At 35.4% G+C, this 24,759-nt stretch overlaps 5 protein-coding genes across 6 annotated transcripts; 1 reads left to right on the top strand and 4 right to left on the bottom strand.

Moving 5' to 3' along the window:
* Positions 1–595: 595 nt before the first annotated feature.
* On the top strand, positions 596–2,642 carry LOC126732826 (cyclin-D3-2). Its single transcript, XM_050435859.1, has 4 exons — positions 596–1,431; positions 1,553–1,754; positions 1,873–2,003; positions 2,114–2,642. Exons 1-4 carry the CDS (start codon positions 943–945, stop codon positions 2,396–2,398), a joined length of 1,107 nt encoding a protein of 368 aa, XP_050291816.1. The 5' UTR covers positions 596–942; the 3' UTR covers positions 2,399–2,642.
* A 5,299-nt stretch (positions 2,643–7,941) lies between these two features.
* LOC126732827 (ADP-ribosylation factor 1-like) lies at positions 7,942–10,107 on the bottom strand. 2 transcript variants are annotated; one of them, XM_050435861.1, is made up of 7 exons: positions 10,019–10,107; positions 9,779–9,934; positions 9,188–9,258; positions 8,843–8,962; positions 8,558–8,676; positions 8,254–8,335; positions 7,942–8,138 (listed from the first exon to the last, which is right to left on the bottom strand). In XM_050435861.1, exons 2-7 carry the CDS (start codon positions 9,924–9,926, stop codon positions 8,133–8,135), a joined length of 546 nt encoding a protein of 181 aa, XP_050291818.1. In that variant the 5' UTR covers positions 9,927–9,934; positions 10,019–10,107; the 3' UTR covers positions 7,942–8,132. The 2 variants fall into 2 exon arrangements, with proteins under 2 accessions (XP_050291818.1, XP_050291817.1); XM_050435860.1 differs by lacking the exon at positions 7,942–8,138 and having other exon boundaries at positions 8,245–8,335.
* Positions 10,108–10,983: 876 nt separating this feature from the next.
* LOC126689649 (uncharacterized) lies at positions 10,984–11,933 on the bottom strand. Its single transcript, XM_050384873.1, has 2 exons — positions 11,474–11,933; positions 10,984–11,359 (listed from the first exon to the last, which is right to left on the bottom strand). The coding sequence occupies exons 1-2, from the start codon at positions 11,492–11,494 to the stop codon at positions 11,135–11,137; spliced, it is 246 nt and encodes an 81-aa protein (XP_050240830.1). The 5' UTR covers positions 11,495–11,933; the 3' UTR covers positions 10,984–11,134.
* Positions 11,934–12,771: 838 nt separating this feature from the next.
* On the bottom strand, positions 12,772–15,453 carry LOC126732828 (microtubule-associated protein RP/EB family member 1C). Its single transcript, XM_050435862.1, has 6 exons — positions 15,265–15,453; positions 14,981–15,136; positions 14,743–14,849; positions 13,651–13,870; positions 13,458–13,571; positions 12,772–13,355 (listed from the first exon to the last, which is right to left on the bottom strand). The coding sequence occupies exons 1-6, from the start codon at positions 15,370–15,372 to the stop codon at positions 13,080–13,082; spliced, it is 981 nt and encodes a 326-aa protein (XP_050291819.1). The 5' UTR covers positions 15,373–15,453; the 3' UTR covers positions 12,772–13,079.
* A 2,369-nt stretch (positions 15,454–17,822) lies between these two features.
* Positions 17,823–20,985, bottom strand: LOC126732829 (probable LRR receptor-like serine/threonine-protein kinase At4g37250). The gene is made up of 2 exons (XM_050435863.1): positions 19,245–20,985; positions 17,823–18,635 (listed from the first exon to the last, which is right to left on the bottom strand). The coding sequence occupies exons 1-2, from the start codon at positions 20,893–20,895 to the stop codon at positions 17,959–17,961; spliced, it is 2,328 nt and encodes a 775-aa protein (XP_050291820.1). The 5' UTR covers positions 20,896–20,985; the 3' UTR covers positions 17,823–17,958.
* Positions 20,986–24,759: the final 3,774 nt, after the last annotated feature.

Here is a 24,759-nt window from a genome sequence, read left to right on the forward strand (position 1 = left end):
TGCCACGTGTTAACATAATTAATTAAATACTATCATTATTGACTTATTAATATTATCACTATTAATTAATGGTAGTATTTAATTAATTAGGTAAATACATGGTAAGGTTTTATTGGTGGAATATAGAATGAAACAGGAAAAATGGGATAGAAGATTTGGACTTCCATTAATATAACTTTATTTTACTTTTCTAAAATGAAAAAAATGTAATTAAGGCATCTATTAACTTTTTAATTAATTTATTTTTTCAACGCCTTGAAACTCCTTTTGCTTTGGAGAGTGAGATTCAAATCAAAAGTGCTAGGCTAGAGCTTTTTTTTTTTGAGACGGTACAATATCCAAGTCTGCCAAAACTATATGATACGCTATGGTAGAGCTTTATTATTATCTACCCCAAAATACCCGATACTGATGATACGGGTATCCTTTTATAATATAATCTGAGGTGATGAACAGGTAAGGAGTGAGCGGGGCGTGCAGTGACTCTTTAATTTCTTATGGATAATATAAAAGGGATATTTGCTTATTTTCTTGCAAAAACTCGGCCAGTGTGCCGTTACAAATACCATACTTTACTTTTTAGTAGTAGTTCATACTTCATACCAGTAATATTCTACTTTCCTGCGCGCCAAACAACCCAAAAAATGGCTCTTTATATTTTATAAATCCAGAAAATAAAGACAGAAAAAGAAAAAGAATAGAAAAAGAAAAACCTGGAAAGAAAGGACAGGCGTGAAAGGCTTTCTCATAGGGAACCTTCGTCTGCTAACTCCATTTGGGTCTCTCTCTCACTCTCTCACTCTCTCTCTCTCTCTGCCTCTGTATTGTACAGTCGTTGGAGAGAGACACTTGCTGATGAATATGGATATGGGTGTCTGCACAAGCTTTAAACTTTTCATTGTATAATGAGCAGAGGCTTCAATCTCTTCTTCTCAGAAGAAGATGGCTCTGCAAGAAGAGGAAACCCAACAGCTGCTAAGTCCTGCAACGGTCATTGATGCTTTGTTCTGTGAGGAAGAGAGTTTAGAGGAAGAGAATGGTATTGGGGAAGAAGGGAGTGATGAAAATGTGAAAAAGCACTCATTTTTCCCTTCGGTTTTGCTAGAGAATGACTTGGTTTGGGAGGATGATGAACTTGTGTCCCTAAAATCCAAGGAGGGAGAGACCCATGTGTGTTTGAGCAGTCTGATCTCAGATGGGTCTCTAATGGTGGCTAGGAAAGAGGCTGTGGATTGGATTTTGAGGGTTAAAGCACACTATGGGTTCTGTGCTTTGACTGCTGTTCTTGCTGTGAATTACTTTGATAGGTTTGCTTCAAGCCCCACGTTTAAGAGGGATAAGCCCTGGATGACTCAACTTGCTGCAGTGGCTTGTCTATCTCTGGCTGCTAAGGTGGAGGAAACCCAAGTGCCACTTCTTTTAGACCTGCAAGTATGTGGGATTTATTTTATGCAGTCTTGGTGTTTGTTAAAAGTGTTATGCTCTGTGTGTGTGTGTTACTTGGACTTTGTCTATCATATTGTTATAATGTGGGATTCTGTGTTATGTTTAGGTGGAGGAATCCAAGTATGTGTTTGAAGCAAAGACTATTAAGAGAATGGAGCTTCTGGTGCTGTCCACTCTTCAATGGAGGATGAACCCGGTGACCCCAATTTCATTCTTTTATCATATTATCAGGAGGCTTGGTTTGAAGAACCACTTGCATTGGGATTTCCTGTTGAGGTGTGAGCGCCTTCATCTCTCTGTCATTGCCGGTAAGCTATCCAATGAGATTGATTGTTTTGAGTGCAATAGATATTGAAGGAAAGAGACATCCATTTGTGATCTATCTCAATTTCTAATCTTGTCTTTAATGTTGGGCTTTGGTTCCAGATTCAAGGGTAACAAGTCATCTTCCATCTATATTAGCAACTGCAACGATGCTTCATGTAATTAGGGATATAGAGCCTTATAATCCACTGGAATATCAGAATCAGCTTATGAGTGTACTTAAAATTAGTGAGGTGTGTATCTAATTACATTAATTTCTATGTTTTCGTGGAACTCCTGCTTTTGCAAAGATGTTCCAACCTTGATGATCTATTAGTTAATGTTTGATAATGTCTTTAAACAGGAAAAAGTCAATGAGTGCTATAAGCTGATCCTGGAATTATCTAATAGCCTTGGCCACATTCACGACCAAAGCCGCAAGCGCAAGCATCTGTCCATACCCAGCAGCCCCAATGGCATCATTGACGCATCTTTTAGCTTTGATAGCTCCAATGACTCATGGGCTGCAGCGTCGTGCATTTCATCATCACCAGAGCCTCCTTTCAAAAGGAGTAGAGCACAGGATCAGCAGATGCGGTTGCCTTCACTAAATCGTGTGTCTGTTGAAGTGCTTAGTAGCCCTCGTTAATCTTTCTTTGTCTTAAATGTCTACTATTAAACATGGTATCATACATTTTCTTATTCGCATATTATTGGCAGTATCTCTTTTTAAGGTGCAATTATGTTTTGTTAATGATTTATCGTTGCATTTCTGGCTGAATCTATGACAATGAATCAAGAGATCATATCCCAGTCCCCCATGGGTCTGATCTGAATTGGGAGGTGGGGATTGTGGTTTGAGAATAAAAAGAGATGAGGGCTTCTTTGTCCAAGTTCTTTAGTAGTTTTTCTTTTACTACATTTTCAGATTATGTATATATCACATGCTTATAGTCATAGATAAAGATAATTCCAAGACATGCCAGTTCTCGTTGGTTTAGGTGGTAGTGGAACTTTAATTGAGATATGCAACAAAAAGTCTCTGGTTGTTCTTCTTGAATGAACACTCTGATGACTTGAGAGACTTTCAAAAAAAGACAAGTGAATACTAAACAGTGATTGTTAACTGATTTATTAATTTTGGGACCCCCTTTGGGGGGTGGTTATGGTGATAGATTGAATGAAATTCTCAACCCCTAAAGTTTGAAATAACCAAATCTTTAAGTTAGGTAACTGAATTTGAAAGCTCTTTCAAAAGGGTCAACCTCAACCTCAACTGCAAAAGTCTTAGTAACAACTACTTCCATGCCGGTAAACATCTGTCTCTCTCAAAATTCCTAGAACTGCAGATCATAAGGAATTTAGTACATAAGGTAGTCTAGATATGTCTGCTGTGTTAAGCTATATGATATTAATTTCAATTTACAAATATTGGAGACATTATTTATTCCCTAGGTGATTTTTTCTGTTTATTACTGTTCTCCATTTATAAGGATCAATGTTGGTTATGGTGATAGATTGAATGAAATTCTCAACCCCTAAAGTTTGAAATAATCAAATCTTTAAGTTAGGTAACTGAATTTGAGAGCTCTTTCAAAAGGGTCAACCTCAACCTCAACTGCAAAAGTCTTAGTAACAACTACTTCCATGCCGGTAAACATCTGTCTCTCTCAAAATTCCTAGAACTGCAGATCATAAGGAATTTAGTACATAAGGTAGTCTAGACATGTCTGCTGTGTTAAGCTATATGATATTAATTTCAATTTACAAATATTGGAGACACATTATTTATTCCCTTGGTGATTTTTTCTGTTTATTACTGTTCTCCATTTATAAGGATCAATGTTCTCTGTGGATAACTGGTTCAAAACCTAGGCTTAATATGTTGGTATTGAATAAGCTTTAGTGGGAAGTGGGAACACTATACAAATAATTATAGTGCTGTATCTAGAATGTCATCTTGTTCTGAGTTTTGTGACCTCCATTTTATTTTTAATGAGTAGAATATGATAATATGGCATCTCATCCTGATTGATTACTTCAATTTGGATGAATTTGGCGTACCCTGTGAAAACATCATATTCCGCCTGCCAATTGTGTGTGGTATAGCTTGTTCTTCAATTTCAGATATGAATTGCTAAATGAAAGAACAATTGAGTAAATGAATGTCTTTCTCTTTGTTTTTGCTTTTGTTTGTTGGGTTAAAGTAAAGTGAGTTTCTTTGGAAGACAGGTCTTTTAGTTTGGCAATTAGAGTTGCATTTGTGTTTCGCTGCAGGTCTTTCAGTATATTATATGCTATTTTTGCAATCTCTTGTCCACATTTCTCCAATCTGCTTAGGGGCCTAATTGATTTGTGGAACTAACATTTAATATTCTCTGCAAAAGCAGAATTGGACTATTACTTATCCATTGTGATTGAGCTGTGTTTTATTGTTTATTGGTAGAATGCTTGTGATTATAAAGTGAAAATTTAAGAAAATTTAATTGTACAATAAAGGACAGCAATGAAAGAGATTTCTTGATTGAATTTTGATCCTTTCAACTATATAAATCCTGAAAAAGATAAAAGCCGGGAGGTTGAGAATTTAAGCATATGGGAATTTGGAGTATAAAGTTTGTGGGGATGTCCATTGTGAATAAATTTGTATTGGGAAAAGTGCTTATGAAATTTAAACAAGAACAACAGTCCAATGCAGGACAGGAGAAAGATATGTTTTCTGGAAGCATTTTTATACTTTGTACTATCGAGAAACCTGAAAAGATTAAAGATTGAAGAATACTGAAGCTTTTGGGGGTGGACTATGAATCTACCACTAACCTTTTGATTTTGTGGGGATGACTTTGTTCCTGTGTCCCGCTTTAGCTTTTACGCTTTAAGTTTCTTATAGTTGGCATAGATTAACAATTATCTCTTTCTTATCATAATTCACACAAAGAGATTTTCAACTCACTAGCTATGCTGGTTAAGCACTTATTACCCCACTCTTTTTTATGGGGGCTAAGAACCAAGAACTTTAGACTTGCAGCAAGCTAAATCTGGTTAACCACTTAACCCTGCTTGGTACTAATAAAATAGTAATTCTGGAATCATATGATGACAGTTCTGCTTTGAAGTCTCAAATGTTGACAAATGGTCTCCAATGAGATGGCTCACTGAAGCTCAGTAAACAGAAAATGAAAGATTGATTTTTTTCCCCATGTTTGGTAGAATGGAGTAGTTGAAATTAATAAAAAAAAAAAAGTGGTCAGATTATTATTTTCTATCTGGGTTCATACTTTTAATCCCCAAATGGGAAGCAAATGAGAAAAAAAAAAAGTTTTACATTTGTGATTAGATAAATCTTGTCCTTTTTTTTTTTTTTTTTTTTGAGAATATTCTAATTTATAACTATTACTAAAAAGTAAAAATAATTTAATATAAGAATACAAACCTCTCCCAAATAGTATATATATATATATATATATTATTATTATTAAATAGCACTAAGAATGATTAGGAATAAAACATTACATGATAACTTCTAGAAATAGAAGCTATAGTGAGAAACATTAGTCATAATCATAAGTGAGATAGGTAAGCATTTAGCATTCAAGCAAAAGCCAGATGGCATGCACCACACTAATGAAAATGACCATTCCATAATTTCCTTTGTCTCACCTATTATTAAATCTCAAGGGCAAGGGGCGCAGCCTGGTCCTAGAAACAGGCATGGGTAAATACAATTATGTGCCTTTTGATTAATAATTATTGCTTCATGGTGTGCGCCTACTAACTGCTAAGTACATGGGAATTAAAATATTAAAAAAACCAAAAATTTTGACATGAAAATATACTATTTTATATAATATGTGTGTCCTTAAGGCACACATTAACCATAAAACAGTTAATTACTTTTTCGTTTTTTTATAAAAAGTTTTCTAAAATGGTTTATTAATATATGTCCTAAGGGTACACGTTAGTAAATCCCTTTTATATATTGTAGGGTTCTAGTTAACTCAATTAGTAAAATCTTTTGTAAAATATTTAGAGTTCAACCCTCTTATATTATAAATCAATATGTATCTTAATCTGATGATAAAGAACAATCATTATAGAACAATTATAGAATATATATCATAAGTTAAAATTCTATATCATCTATCAAAAAAATTACTAGCTTATATGTTTGGAGATGTTACATCAATTTGCAAGGCTGTTGTTACAAAAGTGTTAATACCTTTACAGCTTTAGCATTATCATTCAAGAGCATGTAAAGCGAAAAAATTGCCTCAATGGTAGAAGTTTCAAAAGCCTTTCGGTAAGTTGGAGGCAGAGCCAGGGTGACATTGCAGTTGTACTTGCACGCATCATCTTGGGTTTTTATTACCAATGCAAGAGTTGGCACCCAAGGATCTGGACAGGGTATTATATGGGAAGTAGTGAGCAATTATAACCCATAAATGTATGCATCCACCAAGTGGACTTACGAGGATATGGTCTTGTTCTCATTGCTACACAGCTAGACTAGTCGCAAAGTGCAAACGCACCAACATAAATTTTCAACCATCTTCAACATCCCAGGCTGCACCCAACCTTTAATGTGTCTTCTCATTGTACATGCATCTAAATCCCTCCAGCAGAAAACTGTGTTTGTGATTTTTGGTTACAACTTCTAATCTAGTCTTTATTGTTTATCACCAATGATTGAATCCATTAATGAACCCAGCATCAATGAGGCCAAAAAAAAGAAGAAATTGTGTCAATTAAGCTGTCCAAAAGAGTCAAGCTGTAAATTTTCAAATTTACACTGATTATTATATGCACTTTGACTATTAAGGTTGGAAACTTTGGAGTCGATGTGATCAAAATAAAAGAAGATCTTTGTCTATCCTGTATTTCTTCATTGTCCTTTCTTGCTATAAAGGTCATACTCTCTTTCTCTTAAAATTTTTTTAGCTTTATTTATTTTATTTTAAAGAAACAAAATAATTGATGCAAAACAGTTAAAAGATGGAAATGATGGAATGGTATACATGGCACACGTGATACAACATAATTCAGAAGTGGTTGAGAACAGCTAGAAAGCTTGTTTTCAATATATTGTAGGTGAAAAAAAAAGCATAGTACTCTCTTGTTTGTTCTGATTTTGAATCTGAAATGGGCTGCAAAGCGATGGGTGAATCAGTAACTAATATCTCAGTCTGGTCTAGTCAAGCAGTAGAAACTCTATTCCTAGCAGAACTTGAAATATGTACTTTCATGTTCATGGGATAATTTAAGATGGTTAAGAAAAACATGTTAAAAAAAAAAACACTTAAAACTGTAAATAAATAAAAGAAACTGTAGTTTCAAGTTCACCATTTCAAATAAGTTAATTGGTCATCAATGACCTCACCACTGTCAGGCAAAAAATTAAAACATATTCACATGGTGAGTATTCAAACATTTTGTGACAACACCAATTTCCAGCCATAGGCCTTTAAATTGGAAATAAGTGCTAGTTTGGATACAAAACGTGTTTGCGTTTGTGAATGGGCTGTGTTTTTTGTGTGAGTCTCATGTACTGTTCATAAGACTCGTAAGTACGGATTTCAACAAATTTTTCTTTAAAATTTGGTCTCATGGCACTATTTACACATTTAAAAATAATTTTGCTATAGTATTTTCAATTTTCAACAATAAGCGATATTCAAACAGGCCGTAAAGCTCCTTGACATCCAGCTATCATTCGAAAGATCCTAATATCAAGATCTTCATAGCTGAGTTCGTAGATAATTACCCTGGTAGCTAACTATAACAAATACCCCATTTAAATGTGAACTAAATATTTCTCTGAGTTCTCAGCATAAACACAAGGTGTGACAGAGTGGCCTCTGTAAGTGTAAAACTTGAATGTAACATAGTTGTAGATACAGTGCATACTGTAAAGGCAATTATTACATTTAATAATGCTTGCACTCTTAACTATGGCCAAATTCTTATCACAGTAAGCTTCCACACCTCAACCAAAAGGTAAATTGTGCCATAATGAAAACATCCATTAATTTTGTCTAGTTGTTGATGATCACAAGCTTTCAAATTTGTGACTGCCTTTTCCCTAACTTCCCTTTCCCTATTAATAATTTTTCTTATCTTTCTCTTGGTGAGATATTTTTGTCATTAGGTACTAGAGTTGCTTTCAAATCCACACACCATTCTTCACACCTAATGTAGAATTAGAGGTTTCACACTATAATGTGTAATAGTTTGTTCACAATAGTAATTGAAAATTACACACGTATATAAGGTCCAGTTAAATGCTTTTCACTTGTGAAAGTATCAAGTTTAGTTGCACACTCGCTGGATTGATATGGCATAATTGCTTTAAGATAAGGTGCATAAACCTTTGATAGCTGCCTAAGTTATGCCTGTAAAGAAACACAAACAACAAGGGTAGGTTATAGAATTTCTCTGTGAGTATATTATCATTACAATCAAAATGTTGTAAGATGAGAACATTAGAAAAAGCCTGGCTTATCTTGCCTTGCTAGAGATGTTGCTGGATAACCAATCAAGACCTTCATAAAGTCCTTGGCCATTAGTGGCACATGCAGCTTGGATGTACCTGTAGCAGAAAACTTTTAGTTACACAAAGTGAAACCATGTAAAGGCAAACGAACTTAGATTCATCCATCTTAGTTCCTTAAAACTATATCATGTTAGTGACATTTGAATTAATTCCTCTATGGATTTAGAAATTGTGACACGATGTGAAAGTCATTTAGTCCCAACAATACGGCTTTGAAAATCTAGTAGAGTGATTATTTGGACATGAAATAGAATATACCAACGGCGTTGACGGAGTGAATGCAGGCCTAGTTTATCAGTGATTTCAGAAACACTCATAGCATTTGGAAGGTCTTGCTTATTGGCAAATACTAGTAAAGTTGCATCGCGAAGCTCATCCTGCAGCAAGGAAAGACATTCTTAGTGCTCCTTTCATGAGATTAAATTCTACTAATTTGACAACTGTTTAATAAGGCAATTCAAACAGCTTTTTCGATGAACTGTCTGGAAAACCAAAAAGAGAGATGGAATGAGTTTGAGAAATTTGAAGAAAGATATAACTGACCTCACTTAGCATCCGGTGGAGCTCATCTCTGGCTTCTGAAACTCTTTCTCTGTCATTGCTATCCACCACAAAGATCAGACCTTGGGTGTTCTGAAAGTAGTGTCTCCATAATGGTCGAATCTATATAGCATTGGATTAGTACAAAAAACACTTCATGTTTTGATTTACAATGTGGAACCACTGACTTGTATTCTTGATTATGGAACATAATACAATGCACATGTAACTTAATTTAGCAATATCTGACATCAATTAAAAGGCACCCCCGGACACCAATTCACAAAATGTCATCTTTATTGTTAGGTATTGAAAGAAAGAAAGATTTGAAACGATCAAGTTTTATACCTTGTCCTGTCCTCCTACGTCCCAGACTGTGAAGCTAACATTTTTGTATTCAACAGTTTCCACATTGAATCCTGCCTCATTAAAAAATCAATCCATCATTCAATATTGTTTGATTAAATTCACCATTTCCTAACAACTTAAGCTTTGAAACAACCGATAATTTATCAAATATCTTTGTATCATATCTGGTATTTCAGGAATATTTACATGCTTTTCTACAAGATTGAAAAGCTCACACACTCTCTCTGTATAAAGAAGTTGCTGATTTGAGTTATTTGCGTGGTTGAATTTTTTTTTTCACAAATCATAAGAATGAAGAAATTATTAACTAGCTTTGTTTATCTTTTCTACTAGCTCCTTTGGTAACACATGAATAGATCCACGTCTTTGAAAGAAAGGTGAATCTATCAAAGTTCCTGATAAATTAAAGGCTTTAACGAGATTAAAAGTAATGGCACACGATTATTACAACCATGTTTATGAGTGTCATAATCGCCTGAAATGTCTTTAAGCATTAATAGTTTATTTATTCATAGATATTAGGCCAGAATCAAGTCTTGAGGATAGAAAATATAAGCCAAGAGTAAGTACCAATAGTGGGTATTGTAGTAACAATTTCTCCAAGTTTCAGCTTATAGAGGATAGTTGTTTTCCCTGCTGCATCAAGACCAACCATCAGAATCCTCATTTCTTTCTTAGCGAAAAGCATCTTCACTAGTCGAGAAATTGCTAAACCCATTGCTGAAACTGTTTCAACCGAAAATATGGGTTCATTCAAAGGCTAAATAAACTCAAATCTATGAAGAAGAAAGGGAATAATAGTGGCTTTACCTGAACAGAAAGTTGGAAGAAGGAAATTCAAGTTATGCTTTCAAATGGCATTAGAGGCTAAAGAAATATATGCTTGTACATTAAATAATCTATACTAGAGTAGGACGTATCCTGAAGGCATAAAGTGGTAAGGGAATAGGATTCTGATGAAGATTGGAGAAGAATAAAGCAAACTAGCTTGCTTCAACTTTCGGTGGTTCCCATTGTCAATTTACATACATTTTGAAGCTGTTTTTACCGTTGGAATGGGCACTAGTGGAAGTCAGTGGACAAGTTGGGCGGGAAAAAGAATGTGTCTGGGTCCCAAATGTGAGAGAACAAGTTGTGTACTCCTCTTACATTAGTCTTTGATTTGGTGCATATTTAGGCTTTAAGCTTCTCATATGTCGGTTTCATAGTATGCATATAACATTTAGGCTTTAATCTTCTCGAAGTTAATTAGTCTTTGTTTTGGTGCATACTGTTATAGATTGATTTGCCACTTCATGATGTAGGCAGGTAATCTTTAGACGCAGCATAAGAATTTTAGGAAGGTTCTTAGTAGATAGATACGTATCTTTGGAAAAGGAGACTGCAGTATCTATTTTTCCTTTGAATTTAGAGTGTCCATCAACGCCAAAACATATTGCGGGATTGGGAGCTAGTTGATGTACATGTATTTGCCATGACATTCATGATATTTTGTAACAGTTTATACTCCTATGATACTCTGTAGTGAAAGATGCTCACCCAAAGTCATATCTTATAGTATGTGGAAGTGGAACCATTGGTCGTAATTTGATGATCTTTATTAAGCCTACTTCCAAGATTGTAATTCCAATGTGAATGACAAGCTATGAAATGAGTAATTTTAGACATATAATGTAGATCGTGCATAGCAACATGAGCTTTGGGTCACTAGGGGCAGAGAATTGTAACTTCCACATGGCATAGCAAATAAGCCATCAAACTCAAAACTAGAGATCAATAAAGAAATTTGTGAAATAAAATTGATGGTACAAAGTATAAACCATCCGATCAATGAAATTATAAACCATCCATAGGCAGGATTTAAAAAATAATAATAATAATGCCTATAGAATTTTCATATCATATTTTATACAAAGAATTGTGCCGCTATTTTCTAGAGATGGCATCCCTGGCGGATTGGAGAGTAGTTTCCAAAGCAGCAGCAGCAGCATCAGCCAAGACACCACCGCTGGTGGTTGAATTTCCAGAGGAATTGGGCTGGTGAATGACCTGCACGTTCTTCTGCTCTTGGCCTCCGCCTGCCAAAGACTGGTAATCCACCGTGTCCACCCTCACTTCCGTGGCCCTTTTTGCTCCTGTATTCTCCTTCCCCTTATAAAATTGAATTCAACAAGTTTTATTATGACAGATGAAATTAATTATGAGATCAGCCTCATCAAATTTCACATAAAGAAAAATATTTGAAATAAAGCATTATGATTATACCTCTGTGGCTGATTGGTTCATGTTGAAGATTACTCAGACCCAAAAACAAAACTATTGCAGGCAAATGCGATTTGCTTAAAATGAGCTTCCCAAGTGATCATGGAGAATTTATGTACTAGAAATTTGACTTTCCTTCCCTTCCTATTTTAAAGGAGAGTTCATTGCTTTTGGTTCTCAAAAGGACGTTTAGTTAGGCAGAAGATAAGGATCTGCATTGAGGTCAAAGTTCTCCAAGCAAACACATCCACGTGATACCCTTTCAGATCCAAAGATTTATAATATCAATATCGACCCCCAGAAGCTGTTTTGAACCACCAAGATATTCTGCATCTCTCTTGTGTTAGCCCACTGCAGGTTTTGAACTGTGCCTCTAAATGACAATTGTCAATACCAGGCACTAACAAAGAGAGAAAGATGGAGACAAGTCATCTTTCTCTAGATCTGCATTGGCCGTGGTAGCAAGGGATATCTGCAATATCTGGGCAAGAACCTCATTACAGCCTTCCCCTCTTCAAGCTGAATCTGAAGCTCTTCTTTGGGCAGCCCAAATCGTGAAAAGAGAAAGATGGAGACAAGTCATCTTTGAAAGTGACTCAAAAATCTGCATTGATGCCCTCTCATCCACCAATGCTGTCACTCATTGGACCATTCAAGCTACTATCACAAACTGTTTGTCTGTTACGGAGTCTATTGCTGAGTGTTCTTTTGTTTGGATTAAGAGAAGTTGTAATTCTGCAGCACATGAAGCTACAAGACTTGCTTTAAACTCTTAAAGTTTTCTTTCGCTTTCAATAAGGATAATCTTCCCCTAGCCTTAGCAGCAATCTGTAAGGAAGATGTCCACTAGTTTTCCTCCTTTCTTGTTCAATTGATTGAAGTTAATCAAAAAATAAAAAAACAAAGAGAGACCCCTGCATAGTCTGATTGCAGGATTTTGGCCATTGGAAACAGTAGTGATGTAGTTTCAGAATGACCAGCAACATGCAGCTAGTATTTTTTTTAGATATGGTATCAATATGATAATTTATGTAAAGGATGAGAAGGTGTTTTAAAGGTTTCAATATAAAGGACCATAAAATTAAACAAAGAATCAACTCCTTATACATTACAGTACTAATTCTCAACCCAAAAAAAAAAAAAAGGAGCAAGTTCTAGATTCTCAAATTTCAATTAAACAATTACTGATTACTAATTTTAAACCAATACAATTCAGCAATTCAGTCCTGCAGATGATACAACATCAATTGACCAATGAGAGCAACTAATTCTTATTTATTAAAAAATAATAATAAGAAGAATAAAAGGGCAATGCCATGGATAAATTGCATTCCAAAATACTGCATTAAGGTTCTCCCCATTGAGCAACATAGGGTAATGCAACTTACAAAAAATCCTAAAAGCAGAAAGGAGAGTTTCATTATCAAATCTCCTAGGTAGAGAACATAGAGCTTTGAAAGACTGAAACATATGTATAACCTGCACATCCATTTCATTACTTGTTTGAACTACAATTGACACATCGAAGGACTGGAAACATATAGGCAAGATATTCTATAGAACTGTTTTGCAGAGATGCAAATGAGATTACATCCACAAAAGGAGATAATCAGATCATAAGGGGTGACCCACTGCAATGGACATCAGAAACATCAGAAATCCTTTGCCTTGGAGATAATGTTGTAAGGCTGGCAGCATCAACATCGAAATTCACAATATTTTTTCTCTTCTGAGTTTCTGAACTGCTTTTCTCCTCCGAAATCTCAGCAATGGGACTCAATGGCTCTGCTTCCTTCTGCTGAGAGGACAACATGGCTTGAGCTTCTGCCATCACTGATGCATCATCATCTGTAGCATAAAGAATCTTCTTTATTGCTTCAACAACCTGCAAACATAGAGGAAATCGTCAATTTTAATAGTCAGTACTATTTCTTGTGAAGTAGTTTGCCCGCCACAAAATAAAATAACTAAAGAGTAGTGTACATACAAGTAAATGTTCAATTTCGGGACTTTGGCAGAGAATCTCAATATCCCTCAATTTCCCAAAGTAGAAATCCCTCTCCTTCTCAAGGCTATCCACAGACAGCTTCAACTCCGTGATCTGCATTAAGATTAGTATTAAAGTCTCAACATGCTGAATCAGAATTTCACTTATTACACTGACTAAAGTATTTAAGTACCTTTTCATCATATGCAGGGCCTCCACTAGAAGTAGGTCTCGGCGCCTTTTGTGACTGATTTGCAAGGTTTACAGAAGATACTTCATTCCTTCGAGCGTTGTGGGAGGACTGAGCTTTAGGGGCAGCTGTAGAACTTTTGTTTGAAGATTGGGACGGAGCAGCTTTCTTCGTTACTTCTTTTCCTCCCTTGCTAGCCTCTCTCCTCTCCGAAGGATTGTAACTAGCGGCATATCACCCATTTAAATATAAGCTCTTCTCAAAGTCAAAACAAACAAATCATCCAAATCCTACAAATTTTTTTCTACTTAGCTACACCAAAAGGCCTGTTCACCTTTAGCACCATTGAGTATAAAGTTGATAAAGGATGGACATATAACAACATTGACTACAAAATAACCCTACAATATTGTCTACAAAATACATCAACATTCAAATAATGAGAAACTTTATAAATTATAAAAGAGTTAGGAAGGTAATTATTATTCTTTTTTTTAAATGTGCAATTAGATTTAATTCTGTTTGTTATAACATATAACAACTGAACGGAAACTTTATAACAAGAGTAGAAGTCTATTTAATATAAAAAAATCTCTTATAATTCATCACAGAAATTGGAAAATATCACCATATTATAGAATAGTTGAAATTTATCGCATAAAATCATAAATTAGTTTCCTATATAGCCTTCAAAGAATCATTAAATTCTATGCGGAGCACCAGGTAGCTTTTACAGACCTCCAAATTACATTCCAATAACATTTCTCAATTATTAAAGGCATCATAATTCTTTTTTTTTTTTTTTTTCTTTTTGAAGGACAAAAAGCATTTGAACCAAATTCATCAATGTCACATACTAAAATGCAACGAAATAAGAATAAACGAGTAAATTTACAGCTCTCATATAACCTAACATCCAAACAAAGTGAAAGATATATATTAATAAAAACTCATCAGCTCCAGATAAAAAGAAATTAAAATTCTAATCAGCAAATAGTTGACACTGTAAAGTTCAAACCAAGCCAAACAGCACAAGGAAATCGAGATGATCGTATCAATTCCTATCTCATTGAAGAAAGTTGAAATTAAAATTACCTGTGCAGAGCGCCTCCATTGACGGAATCGCAGTACCGCTTCATCCATTGCATGAACTCCAAATTATCAAGCGGCCTTCCTTTTACGAGCTTGCTCACCTCAATGTGCTAATCACCACAAATTTCAAAACGTGTTCCAATCAAATTCGCAAATCAAAACAGATTAAAAAAATTTTCAATTTCCAGATCTAGAAATTGAAAAAAGAGAAAAAGGAAAAAGAAAGAGGTCAGAGAAAAACCTTAGTGATTTTGAGTTTGTTAAACACGTCCTGAAGAACCTTGTAGTTCTGGATCATCTCGTACTCGTTCTTGGCGTCGAAGTTAACCTTGTGCATCGGCACCATCCCTGGATGAGCAGCGTCCATTAGCTGGCAGTGAACCGCACCAGAACAAGCCTGAAATTCACAGATAGAGCATTTTTCCGTGTAGGAAAATTTGTTCGATTACATAAGGAAAAGAAATTTTGATAGTAGTAAAAATGAAGAATTTCGAGTTTAGGGTTTGGAGAGTAGGGAAAACAAACCTCTTCGACTTTGGAGAGGTTGAGTTGGAGAGTGGAGTTGATCCAGGCTAAGATCTCAGATCTGCCTACGAAGTAAGCTGAATCCATCATACCGATATTGGTCGCCATTTTTGCTCTCTCTCTCACTCTCAGTTTCTCTGCGTTGAAGAGAGTGCCTGTTTGTGTGTGTGTGATACTTTCTAACGGTTCTGAGGTCTATTTAGAAGAGAGAGAGAGAGTGTGGGGAAATTTTAAAATGAAAGAGGAGCGGGATTTTTTGAATTCAATTCAAAAATGAATGGACCAAATTAACCTTTTGGTCCGAGTCCGGTTTATTCGGGTTAAGGCTTTCTATGTAAGGGAAAGCCCAACTTTCTTTTACAGCCCAGATATAAAGACACCAATATTTGACCGGACTAGAGTTTTTAACTTTTTGGTCACAGCTCGAGTTGACCGTTACCAATTTTAAATTTAGAGTTTTTGGTCACATGCCCTTAAAAAATTTCACCATTGGTTACCTATTAGTCTCGTTATTAAGATGCAAAAAAATTTCACCATTGTTGAAGTAACACACTAACACGTTCTAAAAAAAAAAATTTTGAGCAACAAAAGTAAATATTAGTAGCAGCATATGTGAAAGTCATATTCTAATTACAAGTTACCTTGTTACTTGCTAGCAATAGTAAATATTTTTAAATTCAAATGTTAATATTTGACAAATGTCAATGAGTTGTATTTAGTTTGATGCTAGCTTGACATGTCTGTCTTGTTCTTTAGAAAATGCTGGTGTTGAGTTGGATTGATAATATGAGATTCCATTCCTAATTTAGGTTATTAAATTCATATAATTTGTATTATTTATAAATTCAAATGTTTTTAAATTCAAATGTTAATATTTGACGTTTCTCAAAAAAAAAAAATGTTAATATTTGACAAATGTCAATGAGTTGTATTTAGTTTGATGCTAGCTTGACATGTCTGTCTTGTTCTTTAGAAAATGCTGGTGTTGAGTTGGATTGATAATATGAGATTCCATTCCTAATTTAGGTTATTAAATTCATATAATTTGTATTATTTATAGAGAAATGATATGTTTACAACATTTTTATAATAAATCCTAAGTGGCAGGTCGTTACTGGTTGTTATTGTTAGGGTAAAAAAGTAATTTTACTGTTAGTTTCAAATTTAAACCAATAACAACTAACCACCTATGATTTGTTGTAAAAATGTTGTAGACGTAACATCTCTCTTATTTATAAGAGGATTTTCCTCTTTAAACTGGACTTTTATGTGGTTTAGAAATACCTCTAAACCTTAGAGCTCGTTTGGATGGAGGGGGAGTAAAATAGAATTTGCTAAAAATAGGCTAATTTTAAACTAAATCTACTCTACTCCCCCTCAATCCAAATAGACCATTAGGTTTAACTGGGAAAAAATTTAAGGACAACTCGGTAAAAATATATCTCAAATTTCACTTATAATGCTTACAAAATAGGACACTCTCCTACTCATCTATGTCTTCAAAACAAACTTATCCAAAATTAAAAATAAATAAATTAAAGAAAATTATGACACTTGACAAAAAAAAAAAAAAAGCATTAGGTTAATGAGTCATGAATTACTGATTGGCTAGGCTCTATCAACATTCACCTCTGATTGGCAGCATTAGGTTTTATTTTATTTATTTATTTACTGGCCAGCATTAGATTTACATTCACTATTGGTTAAAAAAAAAAAAAACAAAAAAAACAAAAATTCACTATTGACCCGTTGATTACAGATTTTGGGAAAGAGTACTAATTTTTTCAGGACATGTGTTACATGGACAATGCCACATTAAATGTATGATTAGACTAGGAGTTCATCATTATTAAATGTTGCACAGAAGCTGATTACCCGTTGGAGTATAACGATAGTAACTCTAGTTGTTGTTGTTGTTTTTTTTTTTTTTTTTTTTTTTTTGAGAATCTAACTCTAGCTAGAAGCCTTAGCTACAAGACAGGCGGCAAAATTTGTTATGGAATTGGGCATATCTTTATTGGAATTTGAAGGGGATTCGGAGGTTGTGTACAGGGCATTGCGGACAGTGGATTGGAGCCACCCGTCCATTGGTCAGATTATAAAAGACACTTTGTCTATTGTGGGTTCACTCAGAACCTTTTCTTTCTCTCATACTAGGCGGCAGGGAAACTATGTTGCCCATGCTTTAGCTAAGAGAGCTATTATTTCTTTTCCTTTATTAGTGTGAATGGAGCATGTTTCATCTGATGTAGAACAGCTTGTTGTTTTAGATTCTGCAACTAGTTAATAAAAGTTTTTGATGTTGATTCTCAAAAAAAAAATCTCGGAGTCCAACAAATTAATATAGTAGTACATTGTAAAATGACTTAATTATTTCACTAATATCGGGCCAACTCAAAGCCCAAAAACATACTTTATTTAATCAATTAACACGAGACAAGACAAGAGACTAGCATCATATAGTAATTTCTAGGGTGGAGAAAAAAAAAAAAAAAGTATCAATCCAAGGGTTCCTTCCTAGTTTCTAAAAAGGGAATGGACTGAAAGTGAGTCCAAAATTAGCAGGGAAAATTAGTGTCACACAACAAGATCTATTCAATGACCTCACGAAATTACAACAAGAACTTTGAACCAAATGACAACCCTATTAGTCAATCATACATACACTTCTCTCTACAAAAGTGTCCTATCTTCTTAGGGACCGTAATAATGTGATGATGAAGTTGGGGATGGGACTTTCTCAAGAACTTGTAGGACTTCTTTCATTGCTGGTCTTTTATTTGGGATTGGAGAGGCACAACCATACCCTAACTTGAAGCAAGCCAAGAGGGACTCTTCTTTGCCCTCCACGTCAGCTCTGATTGCCACATCAGCCATCCTCAAAGCCCTGCTCTTATCTTCAACCACAATCCCAGTTCCTTGGGTCAAGTCATCTAAAACTATAACCTTCCCAGTCAGAAGCTCAAGCAATATAACCCCAAACGAGTACACATCCCATTTTGGGTTGGGCTTTAAGCTCCTAAGCGATTCAGGTGCATGATAAGGGGATACCCCAAGTGAGCTAGGACTTGGGCTTGGGCTTGGCCCAATTGTAAGATCTTGAAAGCTGTCTCTTGAGGCCGTGGATCTCTTGCTTCCAAAGTTTCGGGCCGATATTCCGGCCTTATAGCTCGTGTCACCCGATACGAGCCTCTCCAGCCCAAAATCACCAATTTTGGGCTCCATATCATTGCCCAAGAGAATGTTGCTAGGCTTCAAATTTCCATGCACGTGCTTCTTCTCGTGGAGGTGTGCAAGCCCGCGGGCCACACCTTTTGCTATCTTGAGCCTGAACTCCCATGGTAGATGGCAAGGTGAGGAACCCACTTTCCCTGAAATTCCACTTTCCCATTATCAGTTTCCAATTGACATATCCGTGGTTGAGCAAAAGGTGTCACTAAAATAAGGTCATTTCGTTTTCTACTAAAGTAGCCACACACAAAAAAGACACAGAGAAAAGAGAGTTTATATCCATCAAATATAATTGGCAAAAAAATTTCACAAACAATTGATGTGGCAGATCATATTATTAGTGATCATATTATTAGCGAGGTAACTGGTAAGCAAATAAACAAAATAATTATTAGTGTTCATATTATTAGCGATGTAACTGCTAAGCAAAAGAAAAAAAATAATGTTAGTAATGAGTAAATGACCTAGCATTTGTGTGCAATTGGTATTATCAATTTTTGTGTGTATGGCTAAAATAAATGCAAATGCAAACTGTGTGTTTCGAATTACGACATTTTGGTACGTGTATCGCTATCAGACTTTGAGGGCTAAACATTGACTTCTTACGCATTAAAAACAGAGTTCAGCTACCTACTCCACCGTCAACGTTGTGTTCACTGTTCACAAAGTGCACCCTAGCAAACACCCATAATATCACGCTAACGTGCGCAACAAACCCAGACAGTCACACAGAGAGAGAATGAACTTACTGTAACGAGCATTGGCAAGGCTGCCATTGGGGACGAAGTCATAGATGATGAGCTTTTCATCGACCCCCCAATAGAACCCACGAATTCGAACCAAATTGGGGTGCACCAACTTGGCTATGACACGGACCTGGTTCTCGAAGTCCTTGAACCGTTCCACACTGCTCTCACCAATTCTTCGAACCGCAAGTGCAGTCCCATCTTCAAGCACAGCTTTGTACATTATACTCGAACCTGTGGCACCCAATATATAAGCCGAAGCCTTTAACAGTGTCTCAAGCTCAAGTTCTCTCTCCCCATCAACGATCACCAGCGTCCCTCCTTTGCTTTGTTCCTGCTCTTGCTGCCGTTGATTTTCTTGACTGATCTTTTGACCGCTTTGCCTTTCTTGTTCGTTGTCAGAGTTTGAGGCCTCTGAGCCTTCTTCTCCTTCAGTTGTCTTTCGCAAACACGACCACCTTGTGAACCCTCTTGACTCAGAGGATGAAGATGACCAATTATCCCTTGTAGCGTTAGCTTCATTCTTCAGTGCATTCTCGGCTTTCTTCTTTTTCTTTAAGTGGTACATATATAAGAAAATCAAAGCAAGAATTCCAAGAGCTGCAACATCTCCAAGTACAATTCCTATGATCGTTGCTGGTCTCAGCCCACTTTGCGTATTTTGCTGAGATGACCCGGGTGACATGGTATCTGGGGTTGGGTTCATTGTCTTTGGGATTGCAGCAATAGCAGGAGGAGAGGTAGGGGCAGAGGTATTATCAGGTGCTGATGAAGGAGAAGAGGGAATCGGACAAGGATTAGTTCGTTCCCCACACAGATCAGGATTCCCAGAAAATGATTGGGACTCTTGCTTCATGAAAACTTCAGAGTCCGGGATTCGTCCTGTGAGATTGTTGAATGACAGATCAATAGTGGCGTTACCTGGGATTTCCTGAGCAAACTCTGGTGGGATTTTCCCGGAAAGTCTGTTGTAGGAGATGTTTAAGTAACGTAGACTAGAACCACCAAAGTCAGGAGGTAAAGATCCATTGACGAGATTCGAGGACAGATCTAAAACCTGAACAGATTCAAACCCATTAGGAAGAACACCAGAAAAGTAGTTGTTTTTCAAAGAAACAGTGGTTAGATTAGTCAAAGAAGTGAGATTGTTGGGCACATTTCCCGCCAAGGCATTCTCTGAGAGGTCAAGGAATTGAAGGTTTTGAAGCTGGCCTATGGTCTCTGGTAACTCACCAGAGATCAAATTGTTTGACAAGTCAAGCAACTGGAGCTGGGTTGCGTTGAAAAGTGAGAAAGGAAGAGACCCATTGAGAGAATTGTTGGAAAGGTTGAGACTTTGGAGGTGTTCAATCATGCCCAGATTGGCAGGGATTGAACCTAGAAGCTGAGAATTTTGGAGAGCTAAACCAGACACCCGAGGGGAAGTAGTATTGGCTAAGCCTTGAGCTGCACATGCAACTCCTTTCCATGAACATGGAGTGTCATCGTTGGAGTTCCAGCTCTCTAGCACACTCAAAGGGTCACTGAGAACTGAGTACTTGAAAGAAAGCAACAGAATACCATCTGTGTTAAGCCCAAAAGATTCAAATACAAGAAGAGTAAGTGCAAGAATTCTCCACCATAAATGGAGATCAACACTATGGTGGCTCATCATTTTACACGGTGATAATACCACATCTCTCCTAAGGTGTGAGAGAGAGAAAGAAAGAGAGGTAAGTAACTGAGATTTATGATGACGCAGGGTCCATGTGACTATAGATTGTTTTTAAAGAAAATGAAAAAAGAAAACAAAATAAATGAGAAAAGTAGAAGAAATGAACAGCTCACCTAACACTTGGTACCAAAATGCTCTCTGTACAAGTTCAGCTCTGCACAACTATTAATTAAGGCTATACTTGAAATGATTAAATGTTTTCACCGCTGTTTTGTACTCTCTCTTTGTACTCACATTTATGTTTTTTTTTTTTTTTTTTTTGGGTGAAATACATTTATGTTTGATACTATAAATGATAAACAAGGAAAAATATATATATGATACTGCGAATAGCATCTTTGCTAGCGGACACCTATGTGGAGTTAGAAGTTGCAGGAACTCCAATCTTAGATTGACTTTACATTGTCTGCTTAAATTATTGTTTTCCTACTTGCAGCATAAAAAAATTGGTTTTGTTTTCTTTTACTACTTATTATTTTAATGCTAACTGTTACGTTTTTTTTCCTCCACATTGATCAACATACACCAGTTTCGTTGAAGTGTAATAGATTAATGACTTTGGTGAATCTCCTACTGCTACATCCTTGTCTATGAAAAAAAGAACAATTTTTTTTAAAGAAAAACCCTTATATGTGAAAATGGTACAACTGTCTTCCCTACATTGTTGATTGTATTAATTTCGTGAAATATTAAATAAAAAGTTGAAATTTGTATAAATTTGAAAGATTGTTTGATCAATTTCAAAATTGTAAAAAATATATATATATATATATATATATGAAAATACGTCTAAAAGAGGAAGACAGATTATACCCACTACCTTAAATAAAACTTAACATGTAGTACGAGCATTATTGTCTTGGGGGTCCCGATTGGGTCCTAATTCTATCTTATCACAGCATTCATTATTGGACTAGATAAGAAAATTGGTCTTTCATTCAATGCTCCACAGTTTCAATTTTGACTAGCAGGTATATTAATTTTGATCTGCTGTGGTTGCAGATACTTGAAAAATGCACCCAGAAAGTTTTGAGCTCTCAAAATTTATATGATCATGGCCCAGTAATAACTATAGACCAATGCAAACGTATATCATGGTTCAAAGTACAATGCTATTAATATAGTTTGAAAAATCTATATTAATCCTATTTAATGAAGTAACGGGTTAATTATCAAGTACGTAGAAAATCAACAACTTTAACAATCAACACAACAATAACGATATCCATCACAATCCAAATCAATAAAAAGAACACATCTTTCTAAAGAAAAGTCACTCGGACATAATCAGCCACATGTGAGTTCATTTTAATGATATAGATAAGTATTACAAAATCGAAGAATAGTTACCATTAGTGTATACTTTACAAACCTTTTGTAAATTAGGCACTGCTTGTGGGAGTTTCCAATTTAGACCCCGATGTTACAGCTAATGTTTGTTTTAAGCTAACTATCAAATTAAGGCATATTATTAATGTAATAATAATTAGCCAAATAACACATACATAAATACATAATCAAAACAACAAATTCCAAACAATCAATTATGCCCACAAGTGTTTGAAAGTCAACCTTACAAATTCCGAAAATTCACTCAAGTTGATGATCAAGTGAAGTTTTTGTCTGATATAGATGATTGCTTGAGCGAGTTTTCATGAATCTCGCAATCTTCAAATAGAAGTGTGGTTTGTTACCTTACTCAACTTAATTCACAATGAATAGATGCTACTTTTCTTTTCTTTTCTTTTTTTTAATTCGAGTGTTAGGGCTGCGAGAATTTGAAACCTTGATGTTCTTTTATTGAAAACACTAAACCATGTTTTTAAACATGTTTTAACATCTCAATTTTTCAATTTTAACTTAAATCTTAACGTAGTAGTTAATTACGTTAGTAGGCACTTTCTTTGTCCATTACTTGTAGCCTAACTGTATGGTTAGTAAAATACACTAAGATTATTATGGTGCTATGATTCTTCTCCAAGTTGTCTTCTGTTTGAAGGTGGACAAGATCAGGCTGCAGATTTGCCATTAGATTTATTAGCAAAGAGCATATTTGAGTTTTGAGGTTTGGTTTTGTTCCTTCACAACACAAAGCTGTTCCATCCCAGACACCCTGAACCTCTAGCCTCACACATGGGAAATGCATCATCTCATCCAACATCATCATCTAATTCTTTCTTTTTTTAAATTTCTATTCCTTTTTTTTAAAAAAGAATTCTTTGTGGCAGTTTTACTGACCTCAATATTATAAAATAACTCATCCATAAAAAAGCAGGTGAACCTCCTATAATAATAATATTCCCAGGGTTGAAAGATCTGGTACCTGCTTCTTCTTTTTTTGGGTGGACCATTCACATAACATTGATAACAAGCATAATTAAGATTAATTAGGGTCTACTTAGGAGAGAGTATCACTTTTTAAAACATCCATTAATTATTAAAGTCTCCTTTTCATTTTGGTCTTTATCACTCTCTCTCTTTCTCTAATGAAAGAGAGAAAAATGGTTGGAAAAAGCTCTTAAAGCAGTTTACTTTTTCTTTTTGTGAAAAGATGGTAATAGCTACTGAATAGAGGTTGAACAAGGAGGTTGGGCCATGGCTGTTCAAAGAATTAGATGCACCAAAAGAAGAAACTTTTGGAAAAAAAAGGTCAGCTTGGATATACCAAAGCCAACGATCAGGATTTTGACATCTTGATTATGCAAATGGTATCAGTACAAAGTTTACTATGACATCAACCACTAGCCACCAGAAATGCTAAGATGGGACTATATTATATATACCCTTTTAAATCTTTTCTCGCATGCACCATAAAACGTGCATCTTTACTCGAGTATTATTCTGTTCGAAGCTTTCCTCTAATTTTACATAAAATTTTGTATTTTACAGGCATAAACCTAGACATGCAAATAAAAGAGTTAGAAAGGTAGGTCACAATGCGAAAGAGTATATAGTATAGAGGATAATTTCAGTCAAGTCTACATGTACCACTCTAGTGTGAGAGAGAATAGAAGCCTATTCAAAAGGTTGAAACATAGTGAAAAGTGAAATCTACGGAATCCATAGTTGGGTGAGCCGACTTGAAGTCTAGAACGGAAGCAGGTTATCTATTTTCCTTGCCCCCGTTTGAACGGATCATGTTTCTTACTCCCTCTCTTTATGGGTACGTTTGTGGACAGTATGAATTCGTACAATAATTTTAGAGATCAAACTCAATTTCATCCCTTGTTGACTTGTGTGATTATGAGTGTTATAATGCCTACTCACAATCATACAAGTTAATAAATGGTAAAAGTGAGAGTGAGAATAATTACAGGCTGATTTATACAATGTTTTTCTTTTTCTTTTAAAATTCTTGCATGTAAAAAAAAAAGGGCTTAATTATATATATATATATATATATATAGAACTAAAGTGAACGAAAAGAGATTGTCTGGCATATGTCTTGAGTGCTCTTATATAGACAAAAATAATTCATAGATTGCGTGCATCCAATTACTGCCAAAATGTCCGTTACGCAGTTTCCCTCACAATACGACATACCATGAGTAACATGCAATCAGTCAATCGGCATTATTATTATGAAGAGATCTATATCTTCTCAACATATATATGACATGAGTTGATCCCAAAATCTGTATGAATTACCTTTTACCCTTTATCATCATTTCACCCTTGCTAGACTGCACTGACCATGATGATAATTAATAGGAGTTTAATTTGGTTGATTTTATCTTAGTGTGCGTACCGATGAAGAGGTCGATTCAATCGTAGTCAAATTATACATACACATCTACAAGGATT

Source organism: Quercus robur, chromosome 6 (assembly GCF_932294415.1).
Source record: "Quercus robur chromosome 6, dhQueRobu3.1, whole genome shotgun sequence".
NCBI classification, from domain to species: Eukaryota; Viridiplantae; Streptophyta; class Magnoliopsida; order Fagales; family Fagaceae; genus Quercus; species Quercus robur.

Coding starts and splice junctions, on each gene's coding strand:
- LOC126732826 (XM_050435859.1), top strand. CDS start 943: ATGGCTCTGCAAGAAGAGGAAACCCAACAGCTGCTAAGTCCTGCAACG. Junction 1,432..1,552: donor CACTTCTTTTAGACCTGCAA/GTATGTGGGATT, acceptor TGTTATGTTTAG/GTGGAGGAATCCAAGTATGT. Junction 1,755..1,872: donor TCATCTCTCTGTCATTGCCG/GTAAGCTATCCA, acceptor CTTTGGTTCCAG/ATTCAAGGGTAACAAGTCAT.
- LOC126732827 (XM_050435860.1), bottom strand. CDS start 9,926: ATGGGTTTAGCAATTTCTCGACTAGTGAAGATGCTTTTCGCTAAGAAA. Junction 9,259..9,778: donor TACTACAATACCCACTATTG/GTACTTACTCTT, acceptor TTAATGAGGCAG/GATTCAATGTGGAAACTGTT. Junction 8,963..9,187: donor ACGTAGGAGGACAGGACAAG/GTATAAAACTTG, acceptor AATGCTATATAG/ATTCGACCATTATGGAGACA.
- LOC126689649 (XM_050384873.1), bottom strand. CDS start 11,494: ATGAACCAATCAGCCACAGAG. Junction 11,360..11,473: donor TGAACCAATCAGCCACAGAG/GTATAATCATAA, acceptor CAATTTTATAAG/GGGAAGGAGAATACAGGAGC.
- LOC126732828 (XM_050435862.1), bottom strand. CDS start 15,372: ATGGCGACCAATATCGGTATGATGGATTCAGCTTACTTCGTAGGCAGA. Junction 14,850..14,980: donor ACAAACTCAAAATCACTAAG/GTTTTTCTCTGA, acceptor TGTGGTGATTAG/CACATTGAGGTGAGCAAGCT. Junction 13,572..13,650: donor GCCCTGCATATGATGAAAAG/GTACTTAAATAC, acceptor ATCTTAATGCAG/ATCACGGAGTTGAAGCTGTC.
- LOC126732829 (XM_050435863.1), bottom strand. CDS start 20,895: ATGATGAGCCACCATAGTGTTGATCTCCATTTATGGTGGAGAATTCTT. Junction 18,636..19,244: donor CCTTGCCAATGCTCGTTACA/GTAAGTTCATTC, acceptor GTGGAATTTCAG/GGAAAGTGGGTTCCTCACCT.